Below are 18317 nucleotides of genomic sequence, written 5' to 3'. Positions count from 1 at the left end.
AAAGACAATGCCTGGGTTCCAGCCCAGCTCCGGAGCGGGAGGAGTCACCGCCTCACCTGTGTGACATGAACAGTAACAGGACCTTCCTCATGGGGTTCTCATGAGGTTTGAACGAGATAATACACACTAGGTATTTGGTCCCAGTCCAAGACTCGATGAGTGCTAGCAGTGGTATTCCCAATATGCTCCTTCCTTTCATATTATGTTTATGTTATTTATTTTTGAGACGGTGTCTTGCTCTGTCACCCAGGCTGGAGTGCAGTGGCACAATCTCCACTCACTGCAAGCTCCGCCTCCCAGGTTCATGCCATTCTCCTGCCTCAGCCTCCCGAGTAGCTGGGACTACAGGCGCCTGCCACCATGCCCGGCTAATTTTTTGTATTTTTTTAGTAGAGACGGAGTTTCACTGTGTTAGCCAGGATGGTCTTGATCTCCTGGCCTCGTGATCCACCCACTTCAGCCTCCCAAAGTGCTGGGATTACAGGCGTAAGCCACCGCGCCTGGCCTCCTCATATTATGTTTATTTTAAAATCAGATTTTTTTTTTTTTTTTTTTGAGATGGGGTCTCGCTCTGTCTCCCAGGCTGGAGTGCAGTGGCGCGATCTCGGCTCACTGCAAGCTCCACCTCCCAGGTTCTAAAATCAGATTTTAAACTGTTAAAAAAATACATGTATATATATTTTTGATACAGAGCTCACTCTGTCACCCAGACTGGAGTGCAGTGGTGCGATGTCAGCTCACTGCAACCTCTGCCTCCTGGGTTCAAGCGATTCTCCTGCTTCAGCCTCCTGCGTAACTGGGATTATAGGCATGTGCCACCACGCCCAGCTAATTTTTGTATTTTTAGTAGAGACGGGGTTTCTCCACGTTGGCCAGGCTGGTTTCAAGCTCCTCACCTCAGGTGATCCACCTGCCTCGGCCTCCCAAAGTGCTGGGATTATAGGCATGAGCTACCATGTCTGGTGAAAAATATTTTTATTTTCCTGGAATTATACTTTATGAGCATGTTCTTTAAGGGTATCAAGTGTCCCATGTTCTTCCTCTGTTCAGCCACCTACACAAAGGTGCAGGATGTGTGCTTCCCGAACTCCAGTGAAAGCTGGAGAAGACGGGGTCTCCACCACCCCCAGGGGACACAGCACAGCCTCAGGCCCTGCTTTCATCCATGCAGACCTTGCCCAATACCAGCAAGCACCACCAAAGCTAGACAGATATGGAGGGGCTGGGGAGAGACCCTAAATGCCTGCAGGTTGGAGGGACTAGTACCTTCTGTCCTCTTCAACTTTATGATATGGTTGCTCCCTGATCAAGGGAAGTGGTGCCAGGCAGGTGCATGGGATTCGGCCATCTCCAGCTCGGTCCCATGAACCTCCCCCTGCCTCTCTGTCCCCAGCCACAGACCAGCTGCCATGCTGGCCTCTCAGCTTGCCCTGGAGCCTGCTCCCACCTCCAGGCTTTCCTGCCTTGATTGATGTTCCCTGAATGCTATGGACTGATCGTCTGTGTCCCCACAAAATTCATATGATGAAATCTAACTCCCAATGTGATGGTGTTAGGAGGCAGGGCCTCCGACAGGTGATTAGGTCACAAGGGTGGAGCACTTATAAGTGAGATTAGTGCCTTTATGAGCTCATCTGCCCCTTCAACTATGTGAAGACGCAGTGAGAAGGCACTATCTACAAACAAGGAAGCTGGCCCTCACCAGACACTGAGTCTGCCAGTGCCTTGATCTTGGACTTCCCAGCCTCCAGAACTGTGAAAAGTTTCCGTTGGTTAGAAGCCACCCAGTCTAGTGTTTTGTTACAGCAGCCCAAACAGACTAAGACACCAAATGTCCTCACGGCTCACTCCCTCACTCAGAGAGTGACCCCCTTACCTAAGGAGGGAGCCTGGCCACTCTTTCCCCTTAGCTGGATTCACTTTTCTTCAAATAACATATCCCTGCCTCGCCTTATGCAGTCACCCCTCAGTATCTGTGGGGAATTGGTTCCAGGACCCCCATGGATACAAAATCCACGGACGTTCAAGTCTCTGATAAAAAATGGCATAGTGTTTGCATATAACCTGAGTACATCCTCCTGTACACTTTAAATCATCTCTAAATTACTTATTTTACCTAACACTATGTAAATACTATGTAAATAGTTATTAGACTGTATTGCTTTTTAATTTGTATTATTATTGTTGTATTGTATTTTCATTGTATTTTTAAAGCATTTTCAATCCATAGTTGGGTGAATCCTTGGATGTGGAACCCGTGGATGTTGAGGCCCAACTTTATATCTTTGTTATTGTTGGTCTCCCCCATAGAAAGTAAATTCCATGAGGACAGGGATGGGGTCTGTTCTGTTCTCTGCTGTCACTCCAGCAGCTAGGACAGTGCTAGCTCAGACAGCTGCTCACCAGTTTTTTTTGTTTATTTGTTTTGATACAGAGTCTCATTCTATCACCCAGGCTGGAGTGCAGTGCTGTGATTTCAGCTCACTGCAACCTCTGCCTCCCGGGTTCAAATGATTCTCATGCCTCAGCCTTCTGAGTAGCTGGAATTAAAGGCATGCGCCACCGTGCCCGGCTAATTTTTGTGTTTTTAGCAGACACAGGATTTCACCATGTTGGTCAGGCTGGTCTTGAACTTCTGACCTCAAGTGATCTGCCCACCTTGGCCTCCCAAAGAGCGGGGATTACAGGTTTGAGCCAACATGCCCAGCCTGCTCACTAGTTTTTATGGAAAGAATGAATGAGCATCAGACAGCAGCAAAAATAGACAAGAGATATATGAAGTTCAAAAAAACACAGGTAGATGGGAACATCAAGTGTGTATGTGTTTGGGGGGTGAGTGGGCAGTGGCTGTTGCCCCTGCCATCTGCCGCAGAAGTCAGATTTGGGATGAGGATGAATGAATAAGTAGCTGATGGGTAAAAATGGTGGGCAAAGGAGGTACATCCAGGAAAAATAAATGCAAAGAGTCTCAAATGACTACACTCAAAACATTAGGTTGAACCACATGAAATTTCTGCTATTCAACCATTCTGACCCACCAAAGTGACCATTTATTATGCTTGAGAGTGTGTTGCTATTTTGGTAGCATAAATTCACACACAGCCCATCATTGAAGAAGTGTTGGTGTATAAGCAATTTGGGGGATGGTGAGAGTAGGCGTAGAAATAGTTCATTAAATCTTTACAAACTCCCTGAGCCCAGACAATTTAATCCTACAGATAAGGGAAATGACAGGTCACAGCTATAAGAGAATGAGGATTATGATCCAAGTTCATGTGGTTTGAAAACCCATGTCCCCACCGCTAACCTGCTGCTCTTGACAACCCGTTGAGCTAAGGCACTAAACCAGGCCCTATGGTCACAAATGGACTTAGCTTCCCTTGCTAATTCAGAGGCCTGTGGGGCACTGCCCACGGCTGCCCCCTGGTGGCAGATCTACGCACTTGGCCTTGCCTTTTACTGTAAACAGTCAGGGATTAGTGAAATGAACAGAAGATGGTAAACTGAATTTTTGTGAGTTTTTTTTTTTTTTTTTTTTTTTAGATAGGGTTCTCATTCTGTCACCCAGGCTGGAGTGCAGTGGTGAGATCTCAAGTTCACTGCAGCCTCAACCTCCCAGGTTCAGGTGATCCTCCCACCTCAGCCTTCTGAGTAGCTAGGACTACAGATGTGCACCACCACACCCAGCTAATATATATATATATATATATATATTTATAGAGATTGGGTTTTGCCATGTTGCCCAGGATGGTCTCGAACTCCTGGCCTCAAGCAATCCTCCCACCTCGGCCTCCCAAAATGCTGGGATTACAGGCATGAGCCACCGCGCCCAGCCAGAGTTGGGTTTTTATGTTCTCCCAAATGTTAGTGTTTTTAGGTGTCATAACTACATCAGTTAAGAACCAAACTGAGCCTTCCTAAGGGATGCCATTTTATTTACCACTAAATCCCAGAGATTCTCACGTAGTAGGCACATGACTATTGGCTTCAGATCAATAAAGCACATTTTACCTTTGCAAGAAATGCTCGTATTTCCTTCGGTATGCAAAGCCGGCCCGTCTCACCCGCAGGTGCTCCATCAGCCCCAGGTATTTGATCTGATGCCTTATAAGGAAGTCATCAAATTTATCTTTGGAGAAATAGAACAGAGAATGACAGGAAAGGATCCCATGGCTTCATTTCAACCAAGACAGATCACAGGCTGCAAGTTGAAGTTCAGTGGGCTGGGTCTGACCCCAGACTCATTTCGTGAGGTCTTAATTTTTTTTTTTTTTGAGACGGGGTTTCATTCTTTTTGCCCAGGCTGGAGTGCAGTGGCACAATCTCGGCTCACTGCAACCTCTGCCTCCTGGGTTCAAGTGATTCTCCTGCCTCAGCCTCCCGAGTAGCGGGGATTACAGGTGCCCACCACCATGCCTGGCTAATTTTTGTATTTTTAGTAGAGACAGGGTTTCACCGTGTTGGCCAGGCTGGTCTCGAACTCTTGACCTTAGGTGATCCACCCGCCTCGGCCTCCCAAAATGCTGGGATTACAGGCATGAGCCACCATATGCCCAGCCCAATTGTGTTTTTTAAATGGGGGAATTTTATAGGAAATAATTAAACTTCTGGTTCCTCTGAAAAGTCCTGAGATCTGGCTATCCTGAGGCCAGAGTCCCACATGGCAATGGCTGGCAGGAGAGGAGTAGCGCTGCTGCCCATTTAGACAGAATGTGCCTTCTCCAGTTTGCCACAGTCCTCCCCACTGCCTATTGCCTTACAACCTGTCTGCTTCACTCATTTGCTTTTCCTGCCTAGCCTCTGTGAGCCTCTGATGGTCCATTACAGTTCATTATAATGGTTCCTAACAACTACATTATAGACCATGGCAAGAGCTTAGAAACTACCCGAGTCATAGATCATTTTCGAAGACTGTTCCTTGGCTGGAAAAGAGTGATGTTGACTCCCCTCATCTCTGACACCTGCCTGACTCAGCTGTGTTGCTCCTGAAACTGACCAAGCTCTGAGCAATGCTCACTCTGAACCACCAAAGGCATTCATTTACCTTCTATTATTATTATTTTTTGAGATAGCGTCTCACTCTGTCACCCATATTGGAGTGCAGTGGCACAGTCATGGCTCACTGCAGCCTTGAACTCCTGGGATAAATTGATCCTCCCACCTCAGCCTCCCAAGTAGATGGGACTACAGGCATGTGCCACCACACCCAGCTAGTTTTTGTATTTTTAGTAGAGACATGCCACCATGCCTGGCTAACTTTTGCATTTTTTGTAGAGACGGGGTTTTGCCATGTTGCCCAAGCTGGTCTCCAATTCCTGGGTTCAAGTGACCCGCCTGCCTCAACCTCCCAAAGGGCTGGGATTACAGGCATAAGCCTGTAACACCTGGCCAGCTTCTATTATTTAGAAAGGAAAATGATTCACATCCAGAGGACATCGAGCAAGCTTGTGGTGGTGTTTAGGATCCGAACCCACTGCCACCTTGCTTTGCCTCCCCAGCCTCCTTTCCCTGAGCCCAGTTCATAATGATCCACAACTCACTGGGTTCTTTCCTGTCATTGGGCTTGATGCAACGGATGTAGGAGGGCTCCTTAGAGATGAGGATTTCTAGAAGGCTGCTTAGACTGTTTTTAAACTGAGTCCCCACCTGCAGAGAGAGAGAGAGAGAGAGAGAGAGAGAGAGAGAGAGAGAGAGAGAGAGAATGAGCCAGAGAGATACTGCTGCTTCCAATGAATGCAAAAAGACTGGCCAGGGCTCAAGGTGTCAGCCCTATAGAGCTGCACTATTGACATATTGTCTTCCTAGTAGCCATCTGGCCCATTAAGAGGTGGCTTTGGATGTCCTGACCTGAGAAGGCCAAGCTTGGTCTGGTCATGTGGAAGCTGGACAAGCATCTGTCTAGGATGCCTCACTTGCTCAGCAAAGACATGGTGAGTGCCCAGCAGGAACCAGTTCTGCCCCTAGGCCTGTCATTCTTTTCCATCTTCCTTTGTGTTTCTTTGTTGACATGTGTCCTTCATGATGCTGGTATTATTATAACTTATTTGATGGTATTTTCTTATACCCTCTCCCACTAGATTGTAAGTCCCTTGAGGGCAGGGACCTCATCTGGCTTGTTATTGCTAAACCCCTATGCCTGGCACAGTGCCTGCAACATATACATAGTAGGTGCTGCTCAATGAATGTCTGCAAATGAACAAACTGGGACTAAACTTGGAACATGAATATCACATTCCAAGTTAATGTATATATCATAAGCCACGTTCCAAGTAATTTTTTAAGAGACAGGGTCTTGCTCTGTCACCTAGTCTGGAGTGCAGTGGCATAAATCATGGCTCATTGTAACTTCAAACTCCTGGGTTCAAGGATCCTCCTGCCTCAGCCTCCGAAAGTAGCTGGGACTATGGATGCACACCACTGCACCTGGCTAATTGATTTTTTCTTTCTTTCTTTTATGTTTTTAATGCATCCAAGTTTTGTCTGACTGATTTGTTTTTATTTTTATTTTTATTTTGTAGAGACAGGGTCTCATTATGTTACCCAGTCTAGTCTTGAACTCCTGGCCTCAAGCGATTCTCCCACCTGGGCCTCCCAAAGTGCTGGGATTACAGATGTGAGGCTCCCAAAGTGCTGGGATTACAGGTGTGAGATTACAGGTGCATATATTTAGTAGAATCTGTTAGAGAGTAATACTTCCAGAAAAGGGGAAGGTGGCTTAAAAAGCGCAGGTAGTTGGTGGTCATCTCACCCTCTGGTGAGATCCAATTTTGCATGGGTGTTTTTCCCACTCACTGTTGGGGGCCTCCTCCGGTTTTCTAACTCGGCCAGCAGGAAGCATTCCCTCAGGATAACGTTCTTGGACTTGCACAGCACCTGTAAGTGAAGAGAAATGAACACCACGTTCGCTGTTTCAGAAATCGCTACAGGGCCGTCAGGACGGCTCACAGAGTGTGCATGAAGCAACAGAGCCATCTGCTTCCTGAATGCTTGAAGACGTTCCTAATGTAAAGAAAGGGGAACAACACAGTCAAATATGGAAGGCCATGTTCACATTCTACATCCACTGCTTTCTCTGCTTGCTGAGGCCAGATGTTTTTTCTCAGACATTGTTCCTGGTTCAGTGCAGCTGCTTCAGAATAAACTGGCTCTTTAAGAAATGATCCCAGGCCAGGAATGGTGGGGCTCAGGCTTGTAATCCCAGTACCTGGGGAGGCCAAGGCAGGAAGATGGCTTGAGCCCAAGAGTTTGAGACCAGCATGGGCAACATGGCAAAACCTCATCGCTACAAAAAGTTAGCCAGGCATGGTGGTGTGCACCTATGGTCCTAGTTACTCAGGAGGCTGAGGTGGGAGGATCACTTTAGCTCACGAAGTCGAGGCTGAAGTGAACTCTGATTGCGCCACTGCACTCCAGCCTGAGTGACAGACTGAGACCCTGTCTCAAAAAGAAAAAAAAAGAATGATCTCCAAGATAATGGTGTTAAGTGAAAAAAGCAAGACACAGAACCACACATACAGTGTGCTATTATTGTGCAAAGAGAAAAAGAAAAAAAGAGATACACATACATACATCCTGTGTGATCCCTGGAAGGACACACAATACAAAGGTGAGAGCAGTTGGCTCTCGGGAGAGAGACTTGCTGACATGGGACCCAGGGCACTAGCTTTTGGACTGTTTGACTTTCGCCCCTGTGCATGTATTTTTAAAATAATCTATATCACCAAAAGTCCTTAATTTTTAAAAATATTTAATTCTTTACCAGAAAAGTATTTTCCCTACATACGTAACACGGAATATTATTCCATCTTCAAAAGGATGATTCTGACATATTCCACAATACGAATAAACCTATGCTAAGTGAAATAAGTATTATGCTCACTATGCTAAGTGGAATAATCGAAGTGAAATAAGCCAGTTGCAAAAAGAAACACACTGTCTGATTCCACTCATATAAGGTCCCTAGAGGAGTAAAGTTCATAGAGGTAGAAAGTAGACGGTATTTCCAGGGGCTGCTGGGAGGGGGAACAGAGTCGTTGTTTAGTGGAGACTGAGTTTCAGTTTTGCAAGATGGAAAGAGTTCAGGAGATTAACTGCACAACGATGTAAATCTACTCAACACTATTGAATTGTACACTTTAAAATGATTAAAATGTGGCTGAGTGTGGTCACTTACACCTGTAATCCCAGCACACTGGGAGGCCAAGGCGGGTGGATCACCTGAGGCCAGGAGTTCAAGACCAGCCTGACCAACAAGGTGAAACACTGTCTCTACTAAAAATACAAAAAAAAAGTAGACTGGTGTGGTGGCATATGCCTGTAATCCCAGCTACTCGGGAGGCTGAAGAAGGAGAATTGCTTGAACCCCAGAGGCAGAGGTTGCAGTGAGTTGAGATCATGCCACTGCACTCCAGCCTGGGTGACAGAGTGAGACTCTGTCTCAAAAATAATAAATAAATAAGATGATTAAAATGCTAAATTTTATGTTATGTATGTTTACCACATCTCAAAAAAAAATTTTTTTTCTTTTTTTTTCAAGACAGGGTCTCACTCTGTCATCCAGGCTGGAGTGCAATGAATGGCATGGTCACAGCTCACTGCAACCCCCACCTCCTGGGCTCAAGCAATCCCCCCCACCTCAGCCTCCCAAGTAGCTAGAACCACAGGGGTGTGCCACCACACCCAGCTAATTTTTTTTTTTTTTTTTTTGGTAAGGATGGGGTTTCACCATGTTGTCCAGGCTGGGTTCAAGCTCCTGGGCTCAAGCAATCCGCCCACCTTGGACTTTCAAAGTGCTGGGATTACAGGTATGAGCCACTGTGCCTGGCCCCCCAGTTTTTTTAATTGAATTTTTTTTGTTGTTTAACCCATTGCAGTTCTAAACCTACAGTGATATGGAAGAGTAATCTGCAAATAGTACAGAAACAAATGAGAAGTGTTCCGTCCTGAAGTCAAAAAGTTCAAGGAGCTTCAGCCCTGGTGGGTGAAGGGAGAGACTTGGAGACTTCTTTCGTATGTGATGTCCTCTCCGTGGACTGGTTTGTGAAGCTGATGACCATGACACCAGAGGGGAAGCCGTTAGAGAAACGCTGTCGCCCATTTGTTAACCAGACACGTCCACTCCCGTGTTCTCTCCACAGCTACTCCATGAGGCGGACAGCAGCAGCCCCACTTCGCTGATGGGAAACCTGCCACACGGTCCCCAGCAGGGAAGGGCTGGGCTGGGACTCAGACCCGGAGAGCGACTGTCTGGTGGATCCAAAGTTAGGAGTTGCTCGTCTACCCTGAGTCCAAAAAGGTTGAGACAAGCAGTCCCAGAAGTGGTAGAGAAAGTTTGGGAAGGCAGAAAAAACACTCCTGAGGTGACTGTTCACCTGCTCACTCCGAAAATGTTACCTTTAGGGTTAAGCTTTTTATAAACCAAGATAATAAAATCTAATTTTGCACAAAACAGTTAACTATTTTAATACAAAATAAGGGCCTTAAAAACTCAAGGTTTTAGGCATGGCGCAGTGGCTCATGCCTGCAATCCCAGCTTTGGGAGAGTGAGGTGGGAGGATCACTTGAGGCCAGGAGTTCGAGACCAGCCTAGGCGTCAGAGTAAAATCCTGTCTCTACAGACAAAAAAATTAGTTGGGTGTGGTGGTGTGTGTCTGAAGGCCTAGCTACCCAGACTGAGGCAGGAGGATCACTCGAGCCCAGGAGGTTGAGGCTGCAGTGGGCGATGATGACGTCACTGCACTCCAGCCTGGGTGACAGAGCAAGACCTTGTCTCAAAAAACAACAGCAGCAGCAGCAGCAGCAACACTTCTCAGATTGATGAGATATATGGAAAGGCAAAGAGATTGGGAATTCCGTCGGCGGCCCTGGGGACTAATACCATCTCCAGCCCCCACCTCATGATGTGACCTTGTGCAAGCTGTGACCTGTCTGGGTCTCAGCTTCCTCGTCCTCAGATCATGTCACCCCAGTATATTCTCATAACACCAGAATGAAATCTCTACTTCCCCTGTGGACCTGCCTCTGCTAAGCTCTCAGCCCCCTCTCCTAACATTTCCCCTCGTCCAGACCACAGGACCTTTGCACATGCTGGTCTCTCTACCTGGAATAACTTCTGATCCTTCTATGGCCCAAATCATTCTCATTCAGGTTTTAGCTCAAAGTCACCTCCAAGGGGTGTTTTCTCTAATCACTTAAATTAAAAATGTCCCCTTCAGTCACAGTTCCTTGTTTATTCTCTTTATAGCACTTCTCACTAATGGATAACTTATTTGTGTATATATTTATTATCTGCTTCTCCAACTCCTGACTGTAAGCCCCATGAGAACAAGAACTCCATCTTGTTCACTGATGACCTCCAGAGCTGGTGCCCGGGGGGCATCATACACATTTGAATGGTTTGTTGAGTGAAGTGTCCACACAGATGATCTTGAATGTCTGTTCTGGCCATGACATGCTGGAGTTCTAAGACGATGCATGGGAAAAAAAAAAAAAAAATCCAGAAGGCGAATTCTACCAAAATCACTATCATGGGTAATATTTCAAAATAATCAGAAACACATACAGTTAAGTGTCAGACTTACTTCTTTCAGATGTCTGTAAAGAAGATCATTGTTTTTTTCCAAGAATCCTGTAAAACATTGAATAAAAATTTTTTGAATCAATGTCTCTGCCTAAAAATACAATTCCATCCCAACTCATTGCAAAGGGAAATTCTGAACAAGAATTTCTTAGGATTAGCTCATAGTTTCTCAACCTTGGCACTATGGGTATTTGGGGCTGGGTCGTTCTTTGTGGCGGGGGCTGTCCCGTGCATTGTGGGATGTTGAGAAGCATCCCTGGCCTCTATTCACACTAGATCCCAGTAACACTCTCCCCAGTTGTGACAACCAAATATATTTCTAGATTATATGGTTTGGGTCTGTGCCCTTGCCCAAATCTCCAGTCAAATTGCAATCCCCAATGTTGGAAGAGGGGCCTGGTTGTGGGTGATTGGATCATGGGGGCAGATATCCCCCTCGCTGTTCTCATGATAGTTCTCAGGAGATCTGGTTGTTTAAAAGTTTGTAGCACCTCCCCCTTCACTCTATTCCTCCTCCTCCGGGCATGTTAGACATGCCTGCTTCCCCTTCAACCTTCCACCATGATTGTAAGTTTCCTGAGGCCACCCCAGCCATGCTTCTTGCACAGCCTGATGAACTTTGAGTCAATTAAACCTCTTTTCTTTATAAATTACCCAATCTCAGGTAGTTCTTTATCGAAATGTGAGAATGGACTAATATGCTAGACATTGCCACATATCCCTGCGGGGGGTGGGTAACATGTCCCTCATTGAGAACCAGGTCCTCAGAACTGAACTCATGGCACAAATGCTATACTCAATCCTGATGAGCTGTCATATAAATATGCATAGTCTTTACACTAAGTATTGCACACTTGCCCTACTCCAATAGCAAAGAAACACACATACACTGAATATACAGAAACAGAGGGGACACTGAACCTCAAGGACAGCCAGCTGGGACTCTAAATAGATGAGAAAATTCCCTACGACTCAGAAAAAACAAACTCAAGCACCATGGCTGGTGGTACCCAACAGCATCTTCAGGCAAAGACAGACATGTCATTTCCAGGTTTAAAACTTGGCTTATCTGTCTACCTAAAACTTAATCAGTTAATAATTACATTAGAAAGTAAACGGCATTATAAACGCAAAACCAGATTTTTTTTTTTTTTAAGTTGGGGAGCAGCCAAGCATGGTGTCTCATGCCTGTAATCCCAGCACTTTGGAAGGCTGAGGTGGGAGGATCACTCAAGCCTAGGAGTTTGAGACTAGCCTGGGCAACATAGTGAGTTTGAGACTAGCCTGTCTCTACACAAATATTTTTAAAAACTTAGCTGTGTGTGGTGGCACATGCCTGTAGTCCCAGCTACTTGGGGAGCCGAGGTAGGAGGATTGCTTGAGCCCAGGAAGTCAAGACTGCAGTGAGCCACGATTGCGCACTATACTCCAGTCTAGGCAACAAAGAGAAACCCTGTTTCCAGAAAAATGATTCAATAAAAATTTTAAAAAGGCATGCACCAAAAGTGTTCAAGAAAAAAAAATGGTGGCATAGAAGCAAGCTGGCTTCACTCCCCCAACAAAAAACCAAAATCAAATACTATAGCATGAGATTACTACAACAAATATCCCAGAACTCAAATATGAGGATGACATAATTCCTGGTGCTACAGAGAAGTAGAAAAAATCAGAGCAGATGGTAAGATAATCAGATTTCCATATTCACATGCCCCCGCACAGCACATCTGTCTAGCACTAAGCACATGGAAACCTCCCAACCAACAACACATGGAAAACCCCCCACCGACAACACATGGAAAACCCCGCACCGACAACACATGGGAAACCCCCCACCGACAACACATGGGAAACCCCCCACGGAAAACACATGGGAACCCCCCACCGACAACACATGGGAAACCCCCCACCGACAACACATGGGAAACCCCCCACCGAAAACACATGGGAAACTCCCCACCGACAACACATGGCAAACTCCCCACCGACAATACATGGCAAACTCCCCACCGACAACACATGGCAAACTCGCCACCGACAACACATGGCAAACTCCCCACCGACAACCCATGGCAAACTCCCGACCGACAACACATGGGACACTCCCCACCGACAACACATGACAAACCCCCACCGAGAACACATGGCAAACTCCCCACCGACAACACATGGCAAACTCCCCACCGAGAACACATGGGAAGTTCCCCAGCAACAACACATGGAAAACTCCCCATCAAGAACACATGGGAAACTCCCCACCAACACCACATGGGAAACTACCCACCAAAAACACATGGGAAACTCCCCACCAACGACACATGGGAAACGACCCACCAAGAACACATGGGAAACTCCCAACCAAGGCCACATGGGAAACTCCCCACCAAGGCCACATGGGAAACTCCCCACCAAGGCCACATGGGAAAATCACTACCAAGGACACATGGGAAACTCCCCACCAACGACACATGGGAAACTCCCCAGCAACACCACATGGGAAACTCCCCAGCAAGACCACATGGGAAACTCCCCAGCAACACCACATGGGAAACTCCCCAGCAAGACCACATGGGAAACTCCCCAGCAACACCACTTGGGAAAGTCCCCACCAACACCACATGGGAAACTCCCCACCAACACCACATGGGAAACTCCCCACCAACACCACACGGGAAACCCCCACCAACCCCACATGGGAAAATCCCCACCAACACTACTTGGGAAAATCGCCACCAACACCACATGGGAAACTCGCCACCAACACCACATTGGAAACTCCCCACCAACACCGCATGGGACACTCAACACCAACACCACAGGGGAAACTCCCCACCAACACCACATGGGAAACTCCCCACCAACAACACATGGGAAACTCCCCACGAAGAACACATGGGAAACTCCCGACGAAGAAGACATGGGAAGCTCCCCAGCAACAACACATGGAAAACTCCCAAGCAAAAACACATGGGAAACTCCCCACCAACAACACATCAGAAACTCCCCACCAACACCACATGGGAAACTTCCCAGCAACACCACATGGGAAACCCCACAACAAGGACAAATGGAAACCTCCCCACCAAGGACAAACGGAAACCTCCCCACAAACACCAGATGGAAACTCGCCACTAACACCACATGGGAAACTCCTCACCAAAACCAAAGGGGAAACTCTCCACGAAGAACACGTGGGAAGCTCCCCACCAAGAACACATGGGAAGTTCCCCAGCAACAACACATGGAAAACTCCCCATCAAGAACACATGGGAAACTCCCCACCAACACCACATGGGAAACTCCCCACCAACACCACATGGGAAACTCCCCACCAACACCACATGGGAAACTCCCCACCAACACCGCATGGGAAACCTCCACCAACACCGCATGGGAAACCCCCACTAACACCGCATGGGAAACTCCCCACCAACACCGCATGGGAAACTCCCCACCAACACCGCATGGGAAACTCCCCACCAACACCACATGGGAAACTGCCCACCAACACCACATGGGAAACTCCGCATCAACACCACATCGGAAACTCCCCACCAACACCACATGGCAAACTCCCCACAAAGAACACATGGCAAACTCCCCACCAAGAACACACGGCAAACTCCCCACCAAGAACACACGGCAAACTCCCCACCAAGAAAACATGGCAAACACCCCACCAAGAACACATGGCAAACTCCGCACCAAGAACACATGGCAAACTCCCCACCAAGAACACATGGCAAACTCCCCACCAAGAACACATGGCAAACTCCCCACCAACAACACATGGCAAACTCCCCACCAACAACACATGGCAAACTTCCCACCAACACCACATGGGAAACTCCCCACCAACACCACATGGGAAACTCCCCACCAACACCACATGGAAACTACCCACCAACATCACCTGGGAAATTCTCCACGAAGAAAACATGGGAAACGCCACACGAAGAACACATGGGAAGCTCCCCAGGAACAACACATGGAAAATTACCCATCAAGAACACAAGGGAAACTCCCCACCAACACCACATGGGAAACTCCCCACCAACACCACATGGGAAACTCCCCACCAACACCACATGGGAAACCCCCACCAACACCACACGGGAAACCCCCACCAACCCCACATGGGAAACTCCCCACCAACACCACATGGGAAACTCCCCACCAACACCATATGGGAAACTCCCCACCAACAACACATGGGAAACTCCCCACCAACAACACGTGGGAAAACCCCACCAACAACACGTGGGAAACCCCCACCAACAACACGTGGGAAACCCCCACCAACAACACGTGGGAAACTCCCCAACAACAACACATGGGAAACTCCCCACCAACAACACATGGGAAACTCTCCACCAACAACACATGGGAAAATCCCGACCAACACCACATGGGAAACTTCCCAGCAACACAACATGGGAAACACCACAACAAGGACAAATGGAAACCTCCCCACCAAGGACAAACAGAAACCTCTACACCAACACCAGATGGAAACTCCCCACTAACACCACATGGGAAACTCCCCACCAACACCAAATGGGAAACTCTCCACGAAGAACACATGGGAAACTCCCCACCAAGAACACATGGGAAGTTCCCGAGCAACAACACATGGAAAACTCCCCATCAAGAACACATGGGAAACTCCCCACCAACACCACATGGGAAACTCCCCATCAACACCACATGGGAAACTCCCCATCAACACCGCATGGGAAACTCCCCACCAACACCGCATGGGAAACCCCCACCAACACGGCATGGGAAACCGCCACTAAAACCGCATGGGAAACTCCCCACCAACACCACATTGGAAACTCCCCACCAACAACACATGGCAAACTCCCCACCAACACCACATGGAAAACTCCCCACCAAGAACACATGGCATGCTCCCCACCAAGAACACATGGCAAGCTCCCCACCAAGAACACATGGCGAACTCCCCACCAAGAACACATGGCGAACTCCCCACCAACAACACATGGCGAACTCCCCACCAACAACACATGGCGAACTCCCCACCAACAACACATGGCGAACTCCCCACCAACAACACATGGCGAACTCCCCACCAACAACACATGGCGAACTCCCCACCAACAACACATGGCGAACTCCCCACCAACAACACATGGCGAACTCCCCAACAACAACACATGGGAAACTCCCCACCAACACCACATGGGTAACTCCCCACCAACACCACATGGGAAATTCCCCACCAACACCACATGGGAAACTCCCCACCAACACCACATGGAAACTACCCACCAACATCACATGGGAAACTCCCCACGAAGAACACATGGGAAACGCCCTACGAAGAACACATGGGAAGCTCCCCAGGAACAACACAAGGAAAACTACCCATCAAGAACACATGGGAAACTCCCCTCCAACACCACATGGGAAACTCCCCACCAACACCACATGGGAAACTTCCCACCAACACCACATGGGAAACCCCCACCAACACCACAGGGGGAACCCCCACCAACACCACATGGGAAACTCCCCACCAACACCACATGGGAAATTCCCCACCAATAACACATGGGAAACTCCCCACCAACAACACATGGGAAACCCCCACCAACAACACGTGGGAAACCACCACCAACACCACATGGGAAACTCCCCAACAACAACACATGGAAAACTCCCCACCAACAACACATGGGAAACTCCCCACCAACAACACATGGGAAACTCCCCACAAACACCACATGGGAAACTTCCCAGCAACACCAAATGGGGAACTCCCCACCAACACCACATGGGAAACTCACCACCAACACCGCATGGGAAACCCCCAACAACACCGCATGGGAAACCCCCACCAACACCGCATGGGAAACTCCCCAAAAACACCGCATTGGAAACTCCCCACCAACAACACATGGGAAACTCCCCACTAACACCACATGGGAAACTCCCCACCAACACCACATGGGAAACTCCCCACCAAGGACAAAAGGAAAACTCCTCACCAACACCACATGGAAACTTCCCACCAACACTACATGGGAAACTCCCCACCAACACCACATGGGAAACTCTCCACGAAGAACACATGGGAAGCTCCCTACCAAGAACACACAGGAAGCTCCCCAGCAACAACACATGGAAATCTCCCTATCAAGAACACATGGGAAACTCCCCACAAACACCGCATGGGAAATTCCCCATCAACACCGCATGGGAAACTCCCCACCAACACCACATGGGAAACTCCCCACCAACACGACATGGGAAACTCCCCACCAACACCACAGGGGAAACTCCATACCAACAAAACATGGTAAACCCCCACAAACACCACAAGGGAAACCCCCACCAACACCACATGGGGAACTCCCCACCAACACCACATGGGAAACTCCCTGCCAAGGACACATGGGAAACTCCTCACCAAGGACACATGGGAAACTCCCCACCTAGGACACATGGAAACCTCCCCACGAAGGACACATGGGAAACTCCCCACCAAGGACACATGGGAAACTCCCCACCAACACCACATGGGAAACTCCTCACCAACATCACACGAGAAACTCCCAAGAAACACCACACGGGAAACTCCCCACAAACACCACACGGGAAACTCCGAACCAACGACCCACGAGAAACTCCCCAGCAACGACCCACGGGAAACTCCCCACCAACGACGCATGAGAAACTCCCCACCAACGACACATGGGAAACTCCCCAGCAAGGACACATGGCAAACTCCCCACCAAGGACACATGGCAAACTCCCCATCAAAGGCACATAGCAAACTCCCCAAAAGGACACATGGCAAACTCCCCACCAAGGACACATGGCAAACTCCGCACCAAGGAAAAATGGCAAAATCCCCACCAAGGACACATGGCAAACTCCCCACCAAGGAGAGATGGCAAACTCCCCACCAAGGACAGATGGCAAACTCCCCACCAAGGACACAAGGCAAACTCCCCACCAAGGACACACGGCAAACTCCCCACCAAGGACACACGGCACACTCCCCACCAAGGACACAAGGCAAACTCCCCACCAAGGACACACGGCACACTCCCCACCAAGGACACACGGCACACTCCCCACCAAGGACACACGGCACACTCCCCACCACGGACACACGGCACACTCCCCACCACGGACACATGGAAACGTCCCCACCAAGGACACATGGAAACGTCCCCACCAAGGACACATGGAAACGTCCCCACCAAGGACACATGGAAACCTCCCCACCAAGGACACATGGAAACCTTCCCACAAAGGACACATGGAAACCTACCCACCAAGGACACATGGAAACATTCCCACCAAGGACACATGGAAACATTCCCACCAAGGACACATGGCAAACTCCCCACCAAGGACACATGGCAACCTCCCCACCAAGGGCACATGGGAAACTCCCCACCAAGGGCACATGGCACACTCCCCAACAAGGGCACATGGCAGACTCCCCACCAAGGGCACATGGCAGACTCCCCACCAAGGGTACATGGCAGACTCCCCACCAAGGGCACATGGCACACTCCCCACGAAGGACACATGGCACACTCCCCACGAAGGACACATGGCACACTCCCCACGAAGGACACATGGCACACTCCCCAACAAGGACACATGGCAAACTCCCCACCAAGGACACATGGAAACCTCCCCACCAAGGACACATGGCAACCTCCCCACCAAGGACACATGGCAACCTCCCCACCAAGGA

General features: G+C 48.7%; 1 protein-coding gene across 1 annotated transcript in view; it reads right to left on the bottom strand.

The window, feature by feature from the left end:
• MYO1H (myosin IH) overlaps positions 1-18317 on the bottom strand; it is a 104130-nt gene that overhangs the window by 17706 nt on the left and 68107 nt on the right. The window contains exons 15-18 of the mRNA XM_054445385.2: positions 10581-10627; positions 6793-6873; positions 5541-5646; positions 4012-4129 (exon numbers count right to left, since the gene is read on the bottom strand). Of these exons, the coding sequence (XP_054301360.1) occupies positions 4012-4129; positions 5541-5646; positions 6793-6873; positions 10581-10627 (352 nt within the window). The remainder of the gene's footprint in view (positions 1-4011; positions 4130-5540; positions 5647-6792; positions 6874-10580; positions 10628-18317) is intronic.

The sequence above is a fragment of the Pongo pygmaeus genome, chromosome 10 (genome assembly GCF_028885625.2).
Source record: "Pongo pygmaeus isolate AG05252 chromosome 10, NHGRI_mPonPyg2-v2.0_pri, whole genome shotgun sequence".
NCBI lineage: Eukaryota > Metazoa > Chordata > Mammalia > Primates > Hominidae > Pongo > Pongo pygmaeus.
Note: the sequence above shows the minus strand (reverse complement) of the source record. Positions and strands in the feature narration are given on the sequence as shown.